The following is a 23,236-nucleotide window of genomic DNA, read 5'->3' as shown; positions in this document are numbered from 1 at the left end:
AACTAATGTTGGGCTTACCCTTAATGCAGGCATTTCTCATTAACTTGAAATTTTACGTAATTAAATTTGCATCCTTGTCATTCCTAAGACAATATTATGCTTGACAAAATACATTTACTTACTAAATATTTATGACTTTGACCTGAAGATGAACTTAGAAGGCAGGCATAATAGTATATAAGTACAACGCCACATATGGATAATTTATGTGACAAAAACAAGGACAGTGTACTACGTGTACCATATATCATCTGTCCTAAAACACAAACATGTCCACACATCCTTCATTTTATTATAATATACTAAAAACCTATTTATCTTATTCCAAGTATGAAACAAATTTCGGTGGTTTTTTGGTTTTCAAAGTGGAAAAAATTGGTGCATGTCAAAATTTTGTCATGATTTGTCGGGCATAAAATATTAATGAGAAGTAAATGCTAAATTACTTTTGTTGGGTAACTGTTAATTTTGTTCTATATAGTATTGAATGACAAGAAATCCAGCCCTATACTCTTTCCTGATACATTTTAATACTTTAATAGCAACATTTTGGACCTGAGAACAGATATATATTCTGTCAGATAACTGGTTTAAAGCATACATGCCCTCTTCAAATTAAAGATATATTCTCTTCTATACACTTGCTAATTCGTTCATTCAAAAAAGGTTTACAGTTTTCAGATTTAACTTGTCATGAGTAAGCTGCCATGTCTAAGTTTTTTTTTGTGTTTTCCAAAAAATATCTAACTCACATCTTACATAGGTGTAGCAAAGTATGATCTATAGATAGGGTATATAATAAAATTGAACAAAAAGGCTATCTTAATACTGGTTTGATAACATATTGCTATCAATTGATAAAGCAATCAAATTTGGTAAAAAAAATAATTTTTAAACCTCTCTCTATCATACTTCTATGAAATTTCGGTATACAGCCTCAACTAGGTGTAACACTTCTTGACTTGCCTGAGCATATTATTATTTGAATCTCATTCGTGAACTCCCTTGCATGTTTGTGTGCCACGATATAAACATGCTGTACATGTCTCTACAATAACATGAAAAGTCCAATGTTTAAAATGTACGTCACCTCAATTTAAGTCTACGTAATTTATAACAAACAATGTGTCTTTGGCATAACTTAATGTGTAAAATATGCCATGTTTTATTATTTAGAATAGATGGCATCTTTTAAATTACAACTGTCACCGGACAACATGAATAGTGTTGTCACATGATTGTCACATGACATTAACACAATACTTCCCTTTTTCTTATACAAAACTTTGGTCAATTTCTATTTGACAAAATGTTTTGTAAAAAAATGGAGAATGTGTTCATGATCACGACATAGATGATGCCCCACTGGCACATTATATTAAGTTATAGAGGGACATAAATGTAGAAAGGTAAAAGTCATGCTATTCTTTGTACTTGATCCAAGTTTTGAGGTAATAAGAATTGTGCATAAGTTTTGTAACATTTTGGTGGAGGCAAACTAAAGTAAGAGAATGCCCCCTCCTTTATCGCAGGTCATAAAAATAATTTTGGATGCACAGTCAGAAGGATGATGGTTTCAATTCTTTAATTATCAATACTTCTTTGTCACTGTGGCTATGAATACCAGAATATCAGCTACTAATAAGGTCTTTGAAAAAAAGAACAAAAATAATAATACATGTCTGACTAAGATGTTTATAGATACAAGTCTGTATCATAGTGAAACAAACATTACGTAGAATTGTTTTTTTTTCTGAATTTGGTATCAAAATAAATAGATATGTTTAACGTCATACGCTCCACATAAATCCGTGACAATTTAAAACCCCCTCAGGGCTGACAATAAAACATCATCATTTTGAAATGAACTTGTTATGAATTTTATGTCATAGCAATGTTGGTTCACAATACATTAAAACCTAACCTACATTTTAATTTTTATTGTCCATATTTTGAGATAAATGATGTCAAATTTTAACTATTAATCATTTTCCTATTTAATGTTTAGTTACATGAAGATCATTATTTGAATGATGAGAGTTTCGTGGAAAGAAGTTTCAATTTTGATATACATGTACTTGTTAATTTGTATTCTGACGTCTAACTTAAAGCAGTATGCATGCACTCACCTATTTGGCTATTTCAACAGATCCAAAGTTCATAAATTAGTCGAATGTTTTAGTTTTTTCAAAGAACCGAACATAATTTCAGTTAGAATTAAATTTGTCAGAGCAAGAGTTAAGGGGTGGCTAGAGGTGCCTACAGATCTGGGATATCCCCCAGTGTTTTTTGGACCAATTTGGGCCTTTCCCTGTATCCTAGTCTTTGAAAGGGTTGACAGTTGTCTCTATTGTCGTTTTACTATGTTATATCATACCTGTTATTATTCTGGTGGTCTATATCATCATACAACTTCACTCTCTGAAAAAAAAGAAGATAAAATACCATTGTGACACAACAAGATAAATACATTCCCATACAAATAAAACCTTGTGACACAACAAGATAAAGACATTGTAGGTCAAACAAAATAATTAAAAACTAATCTTGCTGAATTATGCAATTGGTCAATAATTGTTGTTTTGACACTTCCAAAATATGGTTTGATTCATTGCGTTTGACAGTCTGCTAGATAATATGTCTAATTTTATAGTTGCAAGTTTCCTCATTAAACACTAATTTTCAAGGCAATGTGCAATTTGCATTCTCAGAGTAAATTCTCATACAAATTTGGCAGTTATTTCAAAAAAAATATAACAGTCAATGGTTCTCTGATACCACTCCTGCTTCCTTAGACCTCCATTAAAAACTAGATAACATATGATATAGCCAAGAGTTCTGATTAGTGGTGTAAAACAACAGCAATCAATCAATCAAAGCAAAAAGATGGCTTTATAAGTTTTAAGATCATATAACCAAATTATATAAAACAATTATCATACCCATAGCCAGGGGGGTTCGGATGACCCCCCCCCCCCCCCCCCTTGAAAACAAATAAGCACTGTTAAAGTCAATGTTTTGTTCGAATTGTGACTGTTAAAGTGGAGTTTGTGAGTCCAAATAACACCCCCCCCCCCCTTTTGGAAATTCCTGGCTACAGGCCTGATTATTTCTGGTTGAACTTTCAGAAATCTGAAATTTACATCCAGATTAATTGTGTGACTGAATTATAAGAATATTTTAACACCCATTGTGCAGATACCTGCTGTAAAATGCAATTGAAACTTGCTAAAAATACAAAGTATCTGACTCATATAAATACCATTGACAACTTCTAAGTACTTCCTACAACAAAAACTAAGATTTCAGAAATTTTCTCAATCAGATATTTTTAGTCACATTTTTTCCCAAAATGCCTGGCAATTGACTAGATGTCTAGGTGATAAAAAAAGAATGTCAAGTTGATAATTTAGCAGTTTTTATATTGTTATGTAAGATCAAAGACACGAATTATATAACCTAAGGTTAATATATAGATCAAACAAAAATATACACTTCAGTAGAAACATTCATCAACTTTAAGTGAGATTTTTTATTTTTTATCAAAATAATGTTCCTCTTAATTTTCATAACTTCCTAAAATATCATTAATGCACTCCACCCATTAATTTACATTTTCTCAAATTATCATGTATATTAAATATGTCCAAGAAATAAAAGGAATTGGAGGTTACATAACAGTTCTTATAGGCTTTACAAAAAAAATGGCATAATGGCCTTAGGAGGACTGTGCTTTGATACAAAAGGGCTAAAATAATCTGAAGAGTAACATTATAGTCCCAAATAATTCACTCTTGTTTATACAAAAATATGAATTTTCTTGAACTGATCAGATGGTGGCTGCATGATCTTTGCCTAAAATGCAAACTTAAATTGATGATGCATTTTTAGGACAAAGCACTTAATTTTTTTTATTCCCAATTATAAGTTTTTCACTATCCTAAACTTAATTTTGTCTTCTTCTTTGTTAAATCATTCATATTGCCTTATAAAAACTATAAGTACATGTATTCTACTACCTGATGAAGGTTAAAATTCCAGAAATAATCTTGATAGTTGTGCCACTCAAACTTGCTACCCAGTTTACACTCTAGAGGGGTAATTCACTTTAGGGATAATTGAATCCAGTCCTATATAATCCTTGTCCTTAAATTAAGCAGTCAGTACAGAAGATAGCACTATATGTTCTATACTAATCAATCTCAGTATCTTGAGAACCAATTGCAACAGATTTGTCATGGAGATAATACAGTGTACCCTGTTGAATCTAATGACCTACTGTAAAAAGTGAAATATTCTTATTTAATAATATTGCACTGAAGTCATGTTGATGGTTCATTAATGATAGCTTAAAAAAGTCAAGAGGAAAATACTTCATGCTACTTAGAATGGTGCACTCAAATCTAAATTCTTGCGACAAATTTAAAAAAAAAATCTTACAAGAAATAATACTGCTCATTCATTAACATTTCATTGTAACGTTACTTACAATCAAATATTGTCGTCAGATTTTTTGTGAAAAGAGGACCTGTATCAATCTACATAATATCTTATTTTTTTGGCAAAATAAAGTGGAAATTAATCAGCAGCTGCAAGCGATGCAATACATTTCTGTAAAATTAAATGTAGAATCCAATAGCTTTGCACTGATATCAATTTGTACAATTCTGATATATTGAATGATATCTTAGTTTATTTATCTAAAATCACTATCAGTTCTTTAAATTATTAATAGATAGTGCATAAAAAATTAATGTGTATGTCTTGTTATAGCATGACCTCTGGTATAGTTTAATTATTACTCGATTAATTAATTGATAACCTTGCACTAAATTTCCTATTAGTCTATGATTAATTTATTATTATACCCTTAAGGTTAAATGAGAATTTAAAAAAAACCCTGAATTTCCTGTATAGTTATATAATGTGTTTTCTAATTAAAATGAAAAAGTAAATGTCATCCTTCTTTTTTACAAGCTAGAGCAACTTTCTCACATTTTGTGAAGATGATATTATGAAAACCCACTGTTATGTCACAATTAAAAATAAATCTTATAGAATTTGAAATAAATACTAGACACAGTGACTATGCAAAATTGAATTCAATACTTTTTTGGATGATTTATTTAAATTTTGAATATATTGTATTGATAAAAAGTCTATATTTTCTACTCTGAATGATTCAAATTAAAGCTTAATGTGTTGTATAGATAAGAATCTATTATTGAAGACACAGCATGCTGTTCTTGTATTTGAGAACTTTTTGTATCTTTTGGTTGTCAGCTGAATCATTTGTACTTCAAAGCCTTTTATTCACAATTCAGAAAAACAAATTGTCGTCATGCTTATTTTTCTTGTTGAAAAAAACAAAATAATTAAACCTATACAGTACAATAATCTGGAATAATATATGTCATAGGAATTCCATGAAACACAATACCCATCATTACGATCACCATTTAATTTGGATATCATCATCTCTTGCACTGTGATCCATATAATTGCAAATTCAACTTAAACTTCATATGGAAAAGTACACTCATCAGAGGCAATTGTCTCTCAAAAGTTTTTTGAATTTTTAGAGACCACACTTTACATAATAAAGATAAGTAAGATACTGTCAAATGGAAAACTAAAATGTCCATTATAGGTCTGAATGAGAAAATGAGACTTGGCATACAAACTCTAAAAAGCATTATAGAAATCAAGGTTATAGAAATTAATAACTACAGGTCACTATATGGCCTTCAACAATAAGCAAAGCCCATACTGCATAGTCAGCTATAAAAGGCCCAAAATGACAAATGTAAAACAATTCAAACCAGAAAACTATACATGTTCAAGTATGCATGTATCTTGAAAAGAAAATGGTTTAATTTATACTTTGGAAGTAAATTGGAACTACAGTACTCAGCTTTTGTGATATGATTTACAGTAGCGTGTGGTAATGAACTCAAATTTGGCCACAAAATTATTTTATATATATATTATCAAAATTATTTCCAGTCTTATATTTCCTTAGAAGTATTCATATTAGAAGAAACTGTCAAATAAGACAAATGAAATTCCAATAAAATGTCTGGAATGATGGAATAGAATGCTAGAAAAGGATTGGTTCAGTGGCTGTAACTGAAACACAATCCAAGCAGACAATATTTAGAATGAAAATTGCGCAAATGAAACATGATTCTACGCAGACAATATTTAGAGTAAGAAAAACAGAATTTCTTAGTAAAGCATATAACGATTCAATTTGGCTGTAAATGAAATAGGATTCCAAGCAGACAATATTTGAGTGAGAAAAAACAGGATTTGTTAGTAAAGCATATAATGATAGATAGGAGAATCTGGTAAAAGATTTATTTGTCAGACTGTGATGTTGTCTATATAGCTTTCTACTTGTTTTACTAACTCACCATGTCTGATGAACATATTTTTTATTGGGAAAACAATATTGATTGACTGATTGATCGATTTGTGTCTGCTTTACAAGATATAAGACTAATAAGGTCAAGGCCAGATTTTTTTGGGGGGGATGAACTTGAAGGGCAATTTAGGCAGGGGCCAGGGTCTAATCCCCATCCCCCTTTTGGAGCTTTCTAAATGATTAACGCATAAACTTTTATCCAGAATTACATAAACAAAGGCTTGCCAGAAACAAATTCCAACTTCCCTTCAGCATCCTGGATCATCATCTGAGGTTTAAGATGCACATATAGAGAACTACATTTTAAAGCAGATCTTGAAAATTAAGACAACCAGTGATCCAATGAAACAATTAAGGTCTTTTGCTACCTCACTCAGACCTTTGTCATTTTATGATTAGCAGAATATGTTTGACCAATAGCAAAATACAGATTGTTGTTACAATTATTAATTGCAATAAACTGATAATTTAATTGTACACCATGACCATAAAAGTAATGATCTCTGTCATAAAAGATCTCCATTACTCAACAATCACTGGTATGATTACTATAGTATTATAGGATATAAAACACTATAGAGACCAAGATCAATATATGCCAATTATGGAAGGTACACTTTTATACTTGGGAAGTATATAAACAACCACCACAGCTGTACAACAATGAGACAACAAAGCTCTAATTTCTATCAATTGGACATAAAATTAATAGTATCTCTGATTCTGAGGTCAGTAGTTTGATCAGAAGGTCAGATGCTTGACCAGATGGACCGCTGTTACCTAAGATATAATTCTAGTCCATTGTCAGCTAAGTTCAGAAGGTCCCACCTGAATGCTAGGTTCATGTTTTGTTTACATAACCATGATTTCCTGCCCTTTTGTAATATTTGACATATATGAAAACAATCTATTGGCCACTTTAATCAATAATGATTTTCAACAGAAGAAACCCCTAACTTGCTTATTTCTTTAAAATAAAGAGTTGCAAATGAGGCTTAAGATAACAAATTAACAGTGGCAATTTCTCTTGTTAATCCTTTGCTTATGCATTACGAGTAAAATGTCCAAAATAAAACATTTTTAGTAAGGTATCAACTACATTGTGATTGTGCAATGTTATCACAACTTAGTTAAGTTTTCTTTTTAAGATATATTGTCAATGACTTCAGACCATTCACAAAGGAATAATTTGACCAAAGACATCATCATAATATTTTCCCACTTAAAGTAGAGTTATCTATCATATTGAAGTGGAATTAAAAATTCTCTAGTTGACAGGGGCATGATGACTCTTAATATTGACCTACCAATTCTTCCTCACTGTATGCTCCAGACAGAAGGGATCGTGAAAGTTCTCGTTGGTATGCCACAAAATCTTCATCTTCTATAGATGTGGGTGATTTTAATTCTCTGTCAGGAGAGCTCTGGCGGTGGGTTGGTGAACCATGGATTTCTACAGTTGTTTCTAGTCTTGTGGCTACAAAAAAGATGAAAAAGTATTGTATATTCATAAAAAGAAAAAATAGATTTTGTTGTATAGCTTTAATTAGTCATATTTGTTGTTCTTACTTTTCTTTGTAATAATTCTAGTTTTTTCTCAGTTAAATTGTTCATGGAACTTTTATAGCTGACCATTGAGGATGGGTTTTGATTTTCTCACTGTTGAAGGCTGTACAGTGACCTATAGTTGCTTATAACATCCATATCATTTGGTAGATTTGATAAGCAATGTTACCACATCTTTTCTTTTATACTTATACTAATTGTGACTAACTTAAATCAGCATGAAAATCACATAACTAGAAAAACTTTGTACTTAACAAGTTGAAATTCTAAGTACATTTTTTTTTATGTTAAAGAGATTTTCACCCAGATTTTGTTTGGTTCAATCTTTTGTAAAAAGTCAATACAAACATAATCTGATGTCCTTAGAGGCAACTTTACTAGGGTATATTGCCATACAATAAAGACAGCTCTACTGCACTGTACACAATCAAAGAGACCTGATATAGCATTCAGTGGGATAACTATATTTGTCAACATTTTATCTGCTGTCATATCTCTTACATTCATACTATATTATGTCATTCTACAGTCTAAATGTGAAAGTCAACATCTTTAATAGTGTCTATTTCAGTACGAAGACCTCAAGTCATATTTCATCAAAAGAATTTGCAGTTCACAAAGTCAAGCCGTCGGCATATCTGCATGCATTTTTTTTTTAATAATTGCCTTTATGATTTACACATTAACATGGCTAGAAAATTATGAGATTGTAATCATAATTAACTAGAATACTTAATATTATTTGGGAAAATGTTAAATATTATATAATATAAACATATGTATATGTACTCAAAGATATATTTATTAAAAACAAACAGAAAGAGGTTAATTGAATTAAAAATATGTGTTTATAATGTGCTTTTTCACTCTTCTGATGCATGTACATGTACTTATGAAAATTTTGTTTTAAGAATGCAAGACTGATTCATAGATAGACAGAGAAATGTAGTGCATGCAAAAACCACATGAACTTGAAAATGAAAAAAGGATTTCATACCAAAATACTTGAGGACAATAATTAAGTTAGCTCTTGCAAATATATCAATTGACTAAAATGGAAGTTCATGGGTTTTCATTTATTGAAATATCTGATTTTTAAATTTATATCTCAAATAAATTCAAATCTTACACATAATTAACCTAAGGTACTAATTTTAATGAAAAATTAGGCAAATGAATGTTTTTACAGTAAACTAACTTTTCCAGCAGGGGAGATAATCCATGATTTACAATGTTATCACTTTGAACTTAAAAGTTTCTGTTGAATGTAATGTGCTACATCATAATTTTTAGAACTTTATAGGTTTGACTACACAATAAATATTAGATCATCACTAAATTTGAGGAAATAAAGGGACATCTTTTTTATTTGGTCTTTTCTTTAGCATCTGCAGTCAGAGGGGAAGGGTTACTATAGTCATAATCAGTTATCTTTAACAAATTAAGTCAAAAGTGAACAAAAAACAGTAAACCAAATGTATAATGTGCTATATCATAATTTTTAAAACTTTATATAAGTTTTACTGCACACTTGATAGATCATCACCTAATTTGAGGCCATATAGCGAATTCTTTTTTCTTTGGTCTTTTTTTTTAGCATCTAGCTGTAGAATGGAAGAGTTACAATAATTGTAAAAAGTTATCTTGTATCCCTAGATTTTCCATCATCTAACATGGAAAACTTCATGGAATTCCATGGAATATTTTTCCATGGAATTCCATGGAGTATTGGAACCTATTTTCCATGGAAATCCATGGAAAATAAAAAGAGAAAAAAAAGAAAATAATATTTCCATCTGAAACATTTTCCATGGAATTCCATGGAAATATTTTCCATGTTTTTCCATGGAATTCCATGGAAATATATTCCATAGAGTTTCTTTTTCCATGGAATACCATGGAAATATTTCCATCATTTCCATTTAAAATGAATTGCTCAAAATTAACCTTTTGGCAATATACCCTGTTTAACTGTACCTGTAATAATGAAGGTATAAAATTTAGGTGCCATGCTTTTTTCGGTTTGATAAGGTCTTTTGAGTCTTGCATTGGTCAGTAATAAGCAATAAAACTCAACCATCATTTTAACCTTTAATTCAAATTCATTTGATGTATTATAATAAATACAATAAACAAGCAAAAACTTTCAAAATTGGTATATGTTTGCACTGCCTTTATAACAAGAAATTAAGGTTATAAATGTCACTTTTTTCAACACCAGGCTTCTGTAGATCCATCTTGTAGAACAGCATTGACCATTTCATTTGGAGTTTCAGTTCTTCCTCATGATACCTAAAAATAATTTAACTGTTATAAATAAAGAGATATTCTTTAAATAATGTCCTTTATAACACAATAATGGTTAACAACTTTAGATTTGTCCTAAATATTTTTTTTCTTCATAATTATTGTATATAAATGTCTTCATTGGTATTGTCCATATCTTTAGAACTTAGTTTTATCTGCAGTTTGCTGTAAAGATACACTTTTTTTTACTTTTATGGATCTATTTCTCATTGGCAACCAATTTCAATAGATCTTAAATTTTATAACCAAATTACTTCATTAGTGGATTATAAGTTATTATGATACACTATATAGAATAGAATAGAATAGAATATTTTTATTTCCCAAATTACAGGGCCCATAAAGGGCATAAAATCAGATACAATTGATTTACATAATTGGTAACAACAACAATATATACAGTTTGTCTTGTCTTAAATGTAATACCCAATCATAATAATTATAAGTGAAAAATCTGCTATAGGTGTTTTCATTATGTTATTATGTTGAACTAAAGGAACTTGCACACATTCAAAATGGTAGAATGTAATTCAGTGTACTTACCACAAGAAATGCTCCTAAATCCAACAGTCAATGCAAGTCATCAGAGAATAAATCTGCACTATTCGATGTCAAGAACTATTTGGAACTATTTAATCTATGTCCAATATAAATTTTACATTTTGTTCAGGAGAGAAGACATCTTTGTTTGTTGCCTGCATATCCATTGCCAGTTTAAATTTTCAATGTGTTGGGGGTTGTATGAGGAGTTATCTGATTTCTTTTAAAAGAGTCCCAATTGAATACTGTTATTTACCTATATCTTCAATATTTTATATATATTTTAATAAAAGATTATCCATTTATTGTTTATATTTACCATTTTTATGTTTTAAGTAATAATAATTGCACAAAAATGTATAAATCCATGTGCTATCCAGTGTTTTCATTAAGAACCGGCCGCCGGCTATTTTGACCTGTTCAATTCAATTTCTGGCCGGTTCAGTTGTCCTGAATACAAAAAAAAAAGTCCTATTTTTTTTTATGAGATCTTTTTATATTAAAATCATGACAACGGAGTTCGAGGGAGTTCGAAGATTTGTGTTTATATTTTAAACCGACATGCGGTTGCAACGACGATTCTCATTGGCTGTTATTTCAGACTTCCTGTTTGACACACGTGTTTATCGTTGTTATGATTGAATGAATAGTATGTACCCTCGCAGCTCTCGAGTCTTCATTATGTATGTATGTATGTAGATCCCTCCGTTTACGGAGCACCCAGAACACTACATGATTTTTTTCACTTTAACAACTACCACGTCAAAGAGTAACAAGGTTTGGATTACTATGTAGTTTGACAAGATTTGGAACAGTTTGAATGACGTTATAGTTTTACTGTTTAATTAATGTCTACAACTGGCCCCGTCGATCTGCCGGCAACTACAGAGCATCCGAAAAGGGGGCAGGGTACATCGATGAAAAGTTGCATTGACAGGTCCCGTTCCAAATCATAGATATATTTCTGGTCATAATACTTTCAGTTGTGAGGTATGTAACCCTTTTAAAAGCTATCAAATGAAATTAAGAAAAAGTGGAAGCTCATGTTTTCTTATAAATGAGCCTGGCCAGCACTTCTTCTTCTTCTTTTTTTACACATCTTTTCATACCACCGGGATAATGGGAAGGGGGATATTTAAAACTGCTGCGTGCAGGGGAAGTGCTGTCCAAATTTTTTAGGGGTCCTCAAAGGTAGGACAAGAATCTGGTTTTAAATGTAAATAGCACCATAATTTTCTTATTGTCCCAAGTCCCTATCTAAATAAAATTAACCTCTTGTCAGGTTCAGAGTTTTTGCTACTACATGTACATGTAACCTTTTATCAACAAAATAAAGCCAGAAATAAATTATGATGCTCAATGTAGAATTTTTTTATTCTGAGGATGAATCAGATTTTGAGGACGATTGTTGCTGGTGAACTCTATTTTGGCATGGATAACAAGTTGTTATACATAAGTGTCATTGAATTGTATCCATCAATCATTATAATAATTAATCTCTTATTAAAGTGATAAAAATGAAAATATTTCAATATTATACTTTCTGACTTGGTGATGTTAGATAATAATTCATTCATTGACTTAGAAAAACTTTAGGTTGCCTACATTAACAGTAGTACTGTAAAAGTGACATTTTAAGAACAATAACAATTTTATGCCATGGCCAGAATTCAGGATTTTGTGTCTAATTTTTTTTTTTAAATCTTTGAGGGGTAGAAATGACATTTTCAGAACTATAGTTTTATGCCAGGAATGCAGGTTTTTAAGCCTTTTTGTTTAAAAAAACAAGGGGGCTAGTGGTAAAAGTGACATTTTCAGAACTATAATTTAATGCCCAGAATGCGCCAGAATGCAGGATTTTGCGTCTAATTTTAAAAAAATCGTGGGGGGGCACCCCCCCAAACCCCCCCTTTTAGGTTTGGGCCTGCTTAAATCTCTAATTGGCCCCTTCAAACAAAATGAAGTGAAACCCCTGGCTATCCTACATTTGGCCTCACACTATGGTCATACCACTTCCTGTTTTCTACACAAAGACTTATGAAAAACAGATGGCATTTCTTTCACTGGCTCACATGTCTAATTGATGATAAAGAATTAATGTATGTAATTTGTGTGTACATTTTTTCCATGACTTTCCATCTCAAAAATATTCTAAGTTAAGATTCTATAATTTTTCCATGTTAAAAATATTCTAAGTCAAGATTCCATAGTCTTTTCCATCTCAAATATATTCTAAGTCCACTTTCCATCCTCTTTTCCATCTACAAAGTTTTATTAGTCTACTTTCCATCCCATTTTCCATCCAAAAAGTATTTTTTCCATGGAATTCCATGGAAAGTTTTCCATCTTATCATGGAAAATGATGGAATAAGTAACACATATAAGTTTTCCATCTATGATGGAATATTTTTCCATGAAATTCCATGGAAATCCATGGAAAAAAACGAAATTTCCATCATTTTCCATCATTTTTTCATGGAAAAAGTTGAACTGCATGGAAAATCTAGGGATGGGATAAAGTCAAAAGTGTACAAAAACAGTATTAAAACCAAATGACTTCTACACAAAACAATATTAAAAACATTTATCTCATTGTTTGGAAATGATCAATTTCACCTACTTTTAATAGAATGGAATACTAATCAAGTTTATTTTAAGATCAATTAAATAATTACAAATTGATACAAAAAATACAGGATGTAGTCTCAAACTATTTTAAGAAAGACGTAGTTTTAGGCGTAAGCAATTGTAATGTACAATTTTGTGAAAAGTAAAATCGTCATGCATGTAAATCTATTCTGATACTTTGTACTGAATAAATTGATGTTCATAAAAGCCATCTATTATAGCTATTACAAATTATTCCACTAAGGAAACTTATATACACCTGTTTGACATACCTATCAAATAATTAGAAGTAATTATCCTTATATCACATGACATAGTAATTACTTCTTATTTACATTATTTGTATACATATATATAATCTATCTTATACAGCAATATGATTTCTCAAATCTGTGCAAACAGTTTTGATCCTTATGAAATCCATGAATTTAATTTTAAAGGTTTACAATATACAAATGCACATGCATAGTAAAGTTGTTGATAAATTCAGAGAAACCATCAAATGAATAGGTCCGTTGTCACACAATACCTAACTGCTGTCGTCTAACCTCAATAATTTAATTTCACATACCTCCATATAATAGCAAAGGATCTGTCACTTGAGTATACTACTATGTTACATTGCCATAGTTGTAAAGGCTGCATTTTATTAATACAATCATAGATGTAATATGGGTATAACATCTATGATACAATGTACTAGTATTGGTTTGTTCTTATATGAGCAAACAACTTTGTAGCAGGATTTGTTTACCCTTCTAGAGCACCAAAGATCACAGCCATTTTTGTGTGGTGTTCGTGTTGCTCAGTCTAGATTTGCTATGTCGTGTTTAGTATACTGTTGTTTGTCTTTTGGTCTTGTCCTTTTTTTTAAATAGCCTTGCCAGTATATTTTTGCTTCATGAGTTTGAGTGTCCCTTTGATAACTTTGGCCTCCTTTTTTAAAGACAGCACTAATTAAGTTTATACTAACCACTTGTTCTTGGAGGAACTGATGGTGGAAGTTGGAGGATATCTAATCGTTCTACGAAATACTGACGCTGCTGCTCAGCTTGTTCTGATAGATGCTCCTTAGCTAAAGTTTTGCATAGGAAATCTTCTATGCCTGGTAACAACTCTAAAAAGTCAAAGAAAAAAACAGAAAATTAACAATAGGAAAACAAAATTAACAAATGAAAATAGAATACAAAACGTTATACGTAATCATTTTTCTTGCACAAAAAATCAAATCTGCATTATGATTGGGTCATCATATAGTGATGAAAATAGGCTGTAAACAGAGAAACCACAGGGAATCAAAAATCATTTTTCAACCAAAATGGTCAACAGACACCCCCCCATATGGCATCAAATGGTAATTTTTGACATCTCAAGAAGAGATTTTTACCTCTAGTAAAAGAATTTTGACATCAAAACTCTCAACCATTTTTTTTACCATATACTGATAGTTGTCACCAAGCTTTTAACCTTTTTATCAAATATGTCATTTTTATCAATGGCTTATATTAGCTTTAATTTAATTGTCAAGCAGAAATATTTGGAATTCTATTTCACAAATGTCATACAATTATCATGCTAATAAACAGGTACAGTGCTAAAATCTTATAATAGTTAAAGCCAGGGGTGGAGACTGCACATGTGGAGAGTCACTGCCAAACTATTTCTATAACTTAAACAGATGATAAATATTACATATTACTGCAACGAGGAAAACACATGATGTAATAATTGTATTGCAAAAACAATAACAAACCTCTATCAAAAACTGTAATTATAAACCTTTTGCCAACGACCTTATATTAGTTGGAATATTAGTACTTATGCATTTTGATGACTAACTTCGGTTATTTTCTTGAGAAAAATTCCTCTTTGCCTGAAGAAGCTCAAGGAAGCTTGAGAATTATCAGAGTGTATTTAGAATTTTAAGATATGTTATCTTTATTAATTAATGGAACCAGGAAGTTGTTTGCAGGAAATTGTCTCATCATTGAAGCAGACAGCAATTTGAATAGTACATCTCATGTATTGACATTATGAGTGCCTACTGCATAACTCGATCATACAACTAATTGTAACCTAAATATCAACTCTCTAAAGTGGAAACAATCTCTGATATAGGTTATCAAAATAAATCTAGCACCATGAACTGTCTGCCATATGGAAAGAATTGTTGTTTGAAGAATTATATATCAAACTTGAAATCATCCCCCCTTTTATACCTAACTTAAAGCTTTTCCTCACATATTAAAGTGTCAGGATGATTCATATCATTGTACTTAAGCTTTATATGATATCAAACTCAAATTAAAAAAAATCCTGCATGGATTCTCATTATTCAATATTGGGATTTTGAACAATGAACAAAAAATTGAGATTTATATTAATGACAATTTCTGAAATATTTTCAGGACTTGCTGCATGCAAATTTAAACTATCAAGATTTCTTAAATGTTTACTTTTGTGAAACCTGAGCAATCTTGTCGCAGTTTACACAAAAGCAGCAACTCAACTTCCAAACAAGAATGTGTCCATGTACATAGATGCTCCACTTGCACTATCATTTTCTATGTTCAGTGGACCATGACATCATGGGGTAAATACTCTAATTTGGCATTAAAATTAGAGAAGTCATGCATGTGTTCTAAGTATTAATTTTATCAAAAAATTCCTTGACTAAAAACTTTTAACATACAGACGGACAGACAGATGGATGTACAAACAACAAACAAACAGATTAATGGACACAGAGACCAAAAAACATAATGCCCCTTGGTTGGGCATAAAAATATTCACATTTTCTTCAATATCTAGATATTATTGAACAAAATGATTCACTCTTCCTTATCTGTTTTACTTATTCTTGTTACAGATTTAATTAATAACTGATTAATGTATAATTTGCTACTTCAGTGTTATCCATCAAATCTCCATAAGAATCTCATAATCTACAACCAATGATAAACAGCTACTGAATTACAATACATGTGCTCAATAAAATATTTGATTGAATTTCAACAAAACTTAATTCAAAATCTATTATTACATCTTATTTAAACATTAGAATTAGAGTATCAATATATAGCATGCAGTCAGTCTATAAAGATTTTAAACTATTGTTGAAAAAAAAACGAAAATATAAAAATGTTTGAAGTTATCTTCAATTGAAATCTTAATATACTTTTGATACACAGAATATAAATGGCTCACCATGAAATAGAATTTTTATCTTTTTCAAATCCTCAACTTCAATGTCTGCCATTAAGAAACTTCAGGAGGAAAGAATCCTCCTCCCAAAAGATAAACGACAATAAATTTCCATCTCAGCCAAAACATCTGTCTGAGGGTTTTATGAATGAATGTATCTTATCTCATACAGCTGCATTCGTTTACAAACAAAAATCTGATGCATTGTGAAAAGCAAAACTTCAGAAGGTAGATAGATATATTATGTAGGAAAGATGATTTTATAATTAGAATAACATCATTTCAAATCATAAAAAAAATAAAATGGCTCATTTTACATAGATAAGAAATTATGCCAAGTTTTAGTGAATTTCATAGCACTTTATGTAACTCTCTGACAGAAGAAGATGGGTAGCATGGAATTTAAAAGTAAAAAGTAAACTAAAGGCATACAATAGTTTCATCAATACCAGGTCTCAGCAAGTCCAAACACAAAACTACCCGACAGATCCAGGATTTTGTAAAAAGACCCCTTAGTAGACTAAGTGTGTCACTGTGCATTTAGCAGGCAACAGTCTCAATTAATATAGTTACGTAAAGGGTAAAATTAGGTGAAGCAGGGGTGGATCAAGCCATTTTTAAAAGGGGGTTCCTATCCCAGGATAAAGGGGGATTCCAACTACTGGTATAAGTCCCCATTCAAATTGCATCGATTGTTCAAATAAAGGGGGTTCCAAACCAGGACCCCCTCCCCCTTTCCTTTTAGATCCTGCACTCTGAAGAATGTCTTTCCAGTTATAGATAGACTGATCTTGTATTAGTAATGTAGTGAGATGGATTTAAGTCACATCTTCATCTTGATGAAGACCTACTTAGAGGGTAACAACATTTTAGCCTTCTTCAGGTTTTTAGACCTAAGGTTGCAAGAAACAGCAATTGTCCCATCAAAACTCTTCATATTTAGAAAACAAAAATTAGGCAAAATTAGAGGCTAACATTGTATACAAACATCATTGTGGTATGTACTTTAAAATTCTCAAGAGGGGATATTTTAAATTAGTCTGGTAGAAAATAGAAGGAAACTGTTCTATTCAATTAGTTTAATACAAGTCATTGTGCGTAATATTGTACTGCTCAATTTCAGGAAGAAAGTAATATTTACGTAAGAAAATTGACTAATTAAATAAAACCATTGCTATTTCTGTCAAATAAGTGCAACCACAAGTATTCCTGCACTTCATTAATGTCGAACAATTAAATTTTCAGTGCACGAATTCATTTGAAAAGATTGCAGCTTTCGTCATTGAAGATATTTCATACAATTTATAAAATGTCACTACATCTCTTTATATGGTAACAACAATAGCGTAAGCAAACAGACTCATACAAAGACACACAAAATAACCCATCGATCTTACTTAATGATCAATCAAATGACGGCTCTCAATTCAATTTTTTCAAGAAACTTGAGGATAAATGACGCAAATAAAGGGACAAAAATATGCATGTTATTTATTTATTAAAATTGCTGCATGCATCTTGAACACTTATTTTGTGGATGACACAAATATAAACGAGACAAATATATGCATGTTATTTATTTATCAAAATTGCTGCATGCATCAGTAGAACAAATTTTTTGAAGAGCTCAAGATGTCAAAATTAGTTATTTCAGATAATTGTGTCGTGTGCAGAATCTAATTTTATGATTGTTCATGCAGTCTTTTTAACTTAGAAAAAAGTTATTCTTGATTATTTCTATTTCATATGTATAGAGACAGAACTACTGGTGAACACTTTTAAAATTAAAATTGATACAGCAACCCATCAACAAATAAATGTTGTATGATTGCCAATGAGACAACTCTCCACCAAAGACCAAATGATGTAGAAGGCTTATTACACAGGTATTACCATACCAATCATTCTAAAAGTTGCGATACATTGGGCAAATATACCACTAAAATTTGATTTGGTCCATTAATGTGATATTATTATTATTACCAGGGTTTCCGGATCAAATGACCAGTCAAATTGTAATCCAAATCATGTATCAATGTTAATGTCCTTTTGAAAAAATAGTCTGTTCTTGTTAAGAAGAATGGTTTACTGGACCAACTGTCCAATTGATTTCTCAAAGCCTTGGGAACCAATGCAGTACAGCCTTAAACAACCAGCAAAATCCATACTACATAGTAACTTTTAAAAGTATGATTAAATCACATCAGCGAACGATATTAAAATGTACACAGAATTAAAAATTTAAGATTAACAGATTATTACTAGCAAAAGTCAACAGAGGGTCTTACATAGAAAGCTTTTAAAAATAATTTAAAAAAGTCATTTTCCATTTATGTATTTTAAGCCCTGAAATCTATGACTGTGCCCTAAGCAATAAGGAGCTACTGAAAGGTCAAAAGATAGATTAGAATAACTGAGTATATGTACATGGAATTGTTATCATCAATAACTCCTAATATTTAACTTCATGAGAGAGATTTACCGATTCATGAGTTATAAAATTTTATACAATTTCAAATTAGAATTTCATCTGGCTTAAAATCTGTAATATACCTGCTTGTCTGAAGTATGAACATTTGTATGAGGGTATAAATGCCCTTTATCGTCAAGCGTTAAACATCTGATTTCTGCTACTGTTAGCGTCAATTGAGCATTAATTTTTAATTGTCCTTTGTCAAATCTCATTTTGAAACATTTAATTTAAACCGCAAATGTAGTAAAATATCATGTAGAGTACCCCATTCCTACCCTCATGTATGTATATTGTTTATGGACTGTTATGCAAACCTGAGCTCATCTGCTTATTTTAAAATATAATACAATACAACGAGCAGGTCTAGGCATATATATATATGTAATTGAATTTTGACCCAAATTCATGGGTATCATATCTTTATGACTCAAGTAGTTCTACATCCATTGACACTGCTGATGTATATAAATGATATTTTTAAGGGGGTCTCATTGGGAGGTTCCGATCCCGGATCCCGCTTACTGTTTTGTTAGATTCCCGTATCCCACTTACACTATGTACGTAAGCAATTCTCATTTTTTTGTCATTTCCCAGGTCCCGCAAGACTTCATTTCCCGTTTTCACGACACAATAAAGCGACTTTCACGTTTCACGCTTACGAAAAATCGACAATCCCGCGTCACGCTTAGACCCCAATGAGACCGGGCCACTTTTAACCACCCTGACTCTTGATGAGTAAACCATATGTTAAATAAAACACTTTAAAAGACATCTAATGCATAATTTGAAATAAGATAGTATACATTACTAATAAATCAAGTGTTATATAACAATTCTTATAACTTATTGTTATGTCACTCTTTTTTTCTATGGGGAATGTTGACCCCAGATATTATATTGGCCAGGCACCAGAATAGTTTCATATTATTTATTGTATAAAACAAAGTATGTGATCTTCCCTATTATATAATGTAAACTTAATATCTCAACAAAGAAGCATAACTTTTTGTAAAATTGATTACACCATTGCATCATCGCACAGGGTGATAATATGGTATTTCTCCACTGCAGACCATGACACTTAGGATTTATATTACTATATTTCAACTTTGCTATCATTTATTCTTTCACATTCAATCACAAAAATTGTGTATTTGGGTAAAATTCTCATGTCTTACATATAAATTACACCCCCCCCCTTTTCCCTTTCCCATTAACCACCTGTAAATTCATATAATCATTTGATAATTACTTCTTTTTGATTCGGTTATATTCTTTTGGAATAGAACCATCTTATATGATTACAAGAAGAAGTAGGTCATGTCAATAAGACAGCAACCCAAAAACAAAATACCATTTAGAGGTCAATAAGTAGTGTCCTTTTCACAATATGGACAGTGGTGAGACAGCAACCCAAAAACACAAATTCCATCCAGATGCATGTACTTTTTTCAATTTTTTCATCAACAATAAGAAAGTAATTCAACATGAATTAAGATGTACTAATTTACCAGTGGGTCTCATTGGGGTCTAAGCGTGATGCGGGATTGCTGATTTTTGGTAAGCGTGACACGGGAAAGTCAAATTATTGTGTCGTGAAAACGGGAAATGAGGTCTAGCGGGACCTGGGAAATGACAAAAAAATTAGAATTGCTTACATACATAGTGTAAGCGGGATACGGGAATTGGACAAAACAGTAAGCGGGATCCGGGAATCGGAACCCCCCAATGAGACCCCCTTACCACCACATATCTGCCTTACATTTTTTAAAGCCACAAAAAAACAATCCTTTGGTGCATGTTATGTTTTAATGTAATGTTTACAATTTGTCACAGAACACCTGCATACCTTGGACCTTGCATCTTAATGATTCTGAATAAAAACTATGACACTAACACACCTGGAAAAATTAATTACCTTACACCTGAAGATGAATTTCATATGTTATATTTAGTTACAGGAAACTGTATCACACTTAAACCTCATGCACAAAATGTATTTAGTTTAAAAATTTCTAATTATACATTTAATACATGTAGTTTACAATAGGAGACACACCCAGATATCCAAAAATTGTGCCAAGAAATTCTCATTCATAGTCCTTAAATTCTTGCAGTTGAAAAAAAATGAAGGAAGTCTAGCTACATGCATACCTGAAGCTTCATATACACAAATGTTTAGCTCAGGATGGGGTTTACAGAATAGAAACGTGCAGAATAATTTTAGGGCAAAAAAATAAAAAACAGAGTGAATTTGGCAGCCAAATAAAATATAGAAGATAATACAGTTCTGAAATTAATGAAGAATATAGCTATATAGAGGCTAATGGTTAAAAATACAAAAAGAATAGACAAAGTGGTAGACAAATTTAAAGAAGTAAATAAATGAAGGACACCTTGTCAATCAAAACCACACACATGCAATACCAAAACAATTCAATTTCAGATAGAGAATTCTTAAGTCAAATTTTACTATAAGTATGACTTAAAAACAAATAAAAACATAGAATTCATTCACAAAACTTGAAGGTGGGGTTTCCGCTATGAATTTCATAAAAGTTTCACTCAAAAACAAATAAACAACAGAAAAACAGGATAAACATGTCAAATTTGTTATTCTTATGAATTTATTATTCTGTAAAAATGCAGAATAAACTATATAAGTTTGGCAATGTCTCTTAAAAATTTCATAATAATTAATTACTGTCACATATAGGTAAAGTGTGAAATGCTTAGGTGTGAATGACCTCAATAAATGACAACTGACAGAAGGCAGGCGTCTTCCAAACTTTGAGGAAAAAAATCTTTAGGAATAAAAACATAACTCAATAAAAAACATTTATTTGGTTGTAGTCATCCATTAAATTTAAAATTAGCAAATATTTTTTAAGTATGCATCAACTTTTTCACACCTTTTTCCTTCTTTATATCCTATTTAACTTATACTATGCATTTTTAAAGATAAACCACAAGAAAACAGTACATATACAGTCAAACCTGCATATGGCAACAACCTTAGGACCAGACATAACTGACCCTTAAAAAGCTGGTGACCTTTGATTTTGAGGCTGAAAATGAATAGATATAACTATAGTGGGACAAAAAGAGCGTGTCACCTCAAGACCAGCTTTTTCTTCCTAGAGGTGACCTTTAAGAGCAGGTTTCACTGTATATACATGTGTGGGTTTTTGTAATGGAACACTTAGTTAAAGAGGTCTTCTTAATTCATCAAAGAAGCTATAATTATAATTCATCAATATCTCGTTAATACTTTGACAACTGTACTCAATGATAAATCACACAAAAGACAAATTGGGGTGAAGGTTAAAATATACAAGTTTTCTGAAAATTTACAAGTTTTCATGTAAAGAGAAGTCTTCATGCATGTAATATCAGCTGAAACCCATCATTGCAAGCTTACAGGTTGCTGACCTTTTTGTGTTGAAATGGGCCACACTTCTTGTATTGTATTGCTGTTATGTTCAGAGATTTGAAGTTCAACCTATATCCAGAAGAGGACTGTCTGAGGGACATACTGCTAGAGGTTGATTTCAAAATCCCCCCTTCGTTTGCACAAATACTGAAATAGGTAGATAATAATACTGGTATGCAGAAATTGCATTTCTACAGGGAACAAAATAAAAAATCCAATAAATAAATGTCTTCATAATTTGAAGCATCCTTCCTTGTAATGGTTTGTCAGTTCACTCGAACATTCCTTCAATTTTTAGTACTGCTTGAATTAATATTCAAACCTAGAAAACTGATTCTGATGCATGCATTCAATGTTGGATTGCTGTATTATTGCCATATATCTGTTTTCAGCCCATTACATTTGTTAACAAATTTATGATTACCCTTAATACCTTGATGCCCCACCCTATATGTTTTTCTCTTGTGTGCTATTTGAAATTTCACAGATACCAAGTGAGGTTTGACATGACTAAATTCGTTCCATTCACAAAACAACAAGAAAGAAAGAAATGTCAAAGATAAAACATGCCACTTATGCACCATCTTGAACTGAATATTTATATGTAAATGTCACCATTAGTTTAAGTTTTATTATCTAATCTGTGTCAAAATGCACA

The 23,236-nt window shown here is 31.1% G+C and overlaps 1 protein-coding gene across 5 annotated transcripts in view; it reads right to left on the bottom strand.

Moving 5' to 3' along the window:
• LOC139499888 (uncharacterized) overlaps positions 1-23,236 on the bottom strand; it is a 56,313-nt gene that overhangs the window by 21,239 nt on the left and 11,838 nt on the right. For 3 of the 5 annotated variants that reach the window (XR_011658255.1, XR_011658256.1, XM_071288517.1), the window contains exons 2-4: positions 14,442-14,585; positions 7,735-7,904; positions 2,378-2,421 (exon numbers count right to left, since the gene is read on the bottom strand). Coding sequence is in view for 2 of the 5 variants with exons in the window: in XM_071288517.1 (XP_071144618.1) it covers positions 2,378-2,421; positions 7,735-7,904; positions 14,442-14,585 (358 nt within the window). In the remaining 3 variants the exon portion in view is untranslated. Of the gene's footprint in view, positions 1-2,377; positions 2,422-7,734; positions 7,905-14,441; positions 14,586-16,675; positions 16,876-23,236 lie in introns of those variants that run through there. The other 2 variants (XR_011658254.1, XM_071288515.1) reach the window with 2 other exon arrangements.

Source organism: Mytilus edulis, chromosome 13, assembly GCF_963676685.1.
Source record: "Mytilus edulis chromosome 13, xbMytEdul2.2, whole genome shotgun sequence".
NCBI classification, from domain to species: Eukaryota; Metazoa; Mollusca; class Bivalvia; order Mytilida; family Mytilidae; genus Mytilus; species Mytilus edulis.
The sequence above is the reverse complement of the archived record's forward strand: the minus strand, read 5'-3'. Positions and strand labels throughout refer to the sequence as shown.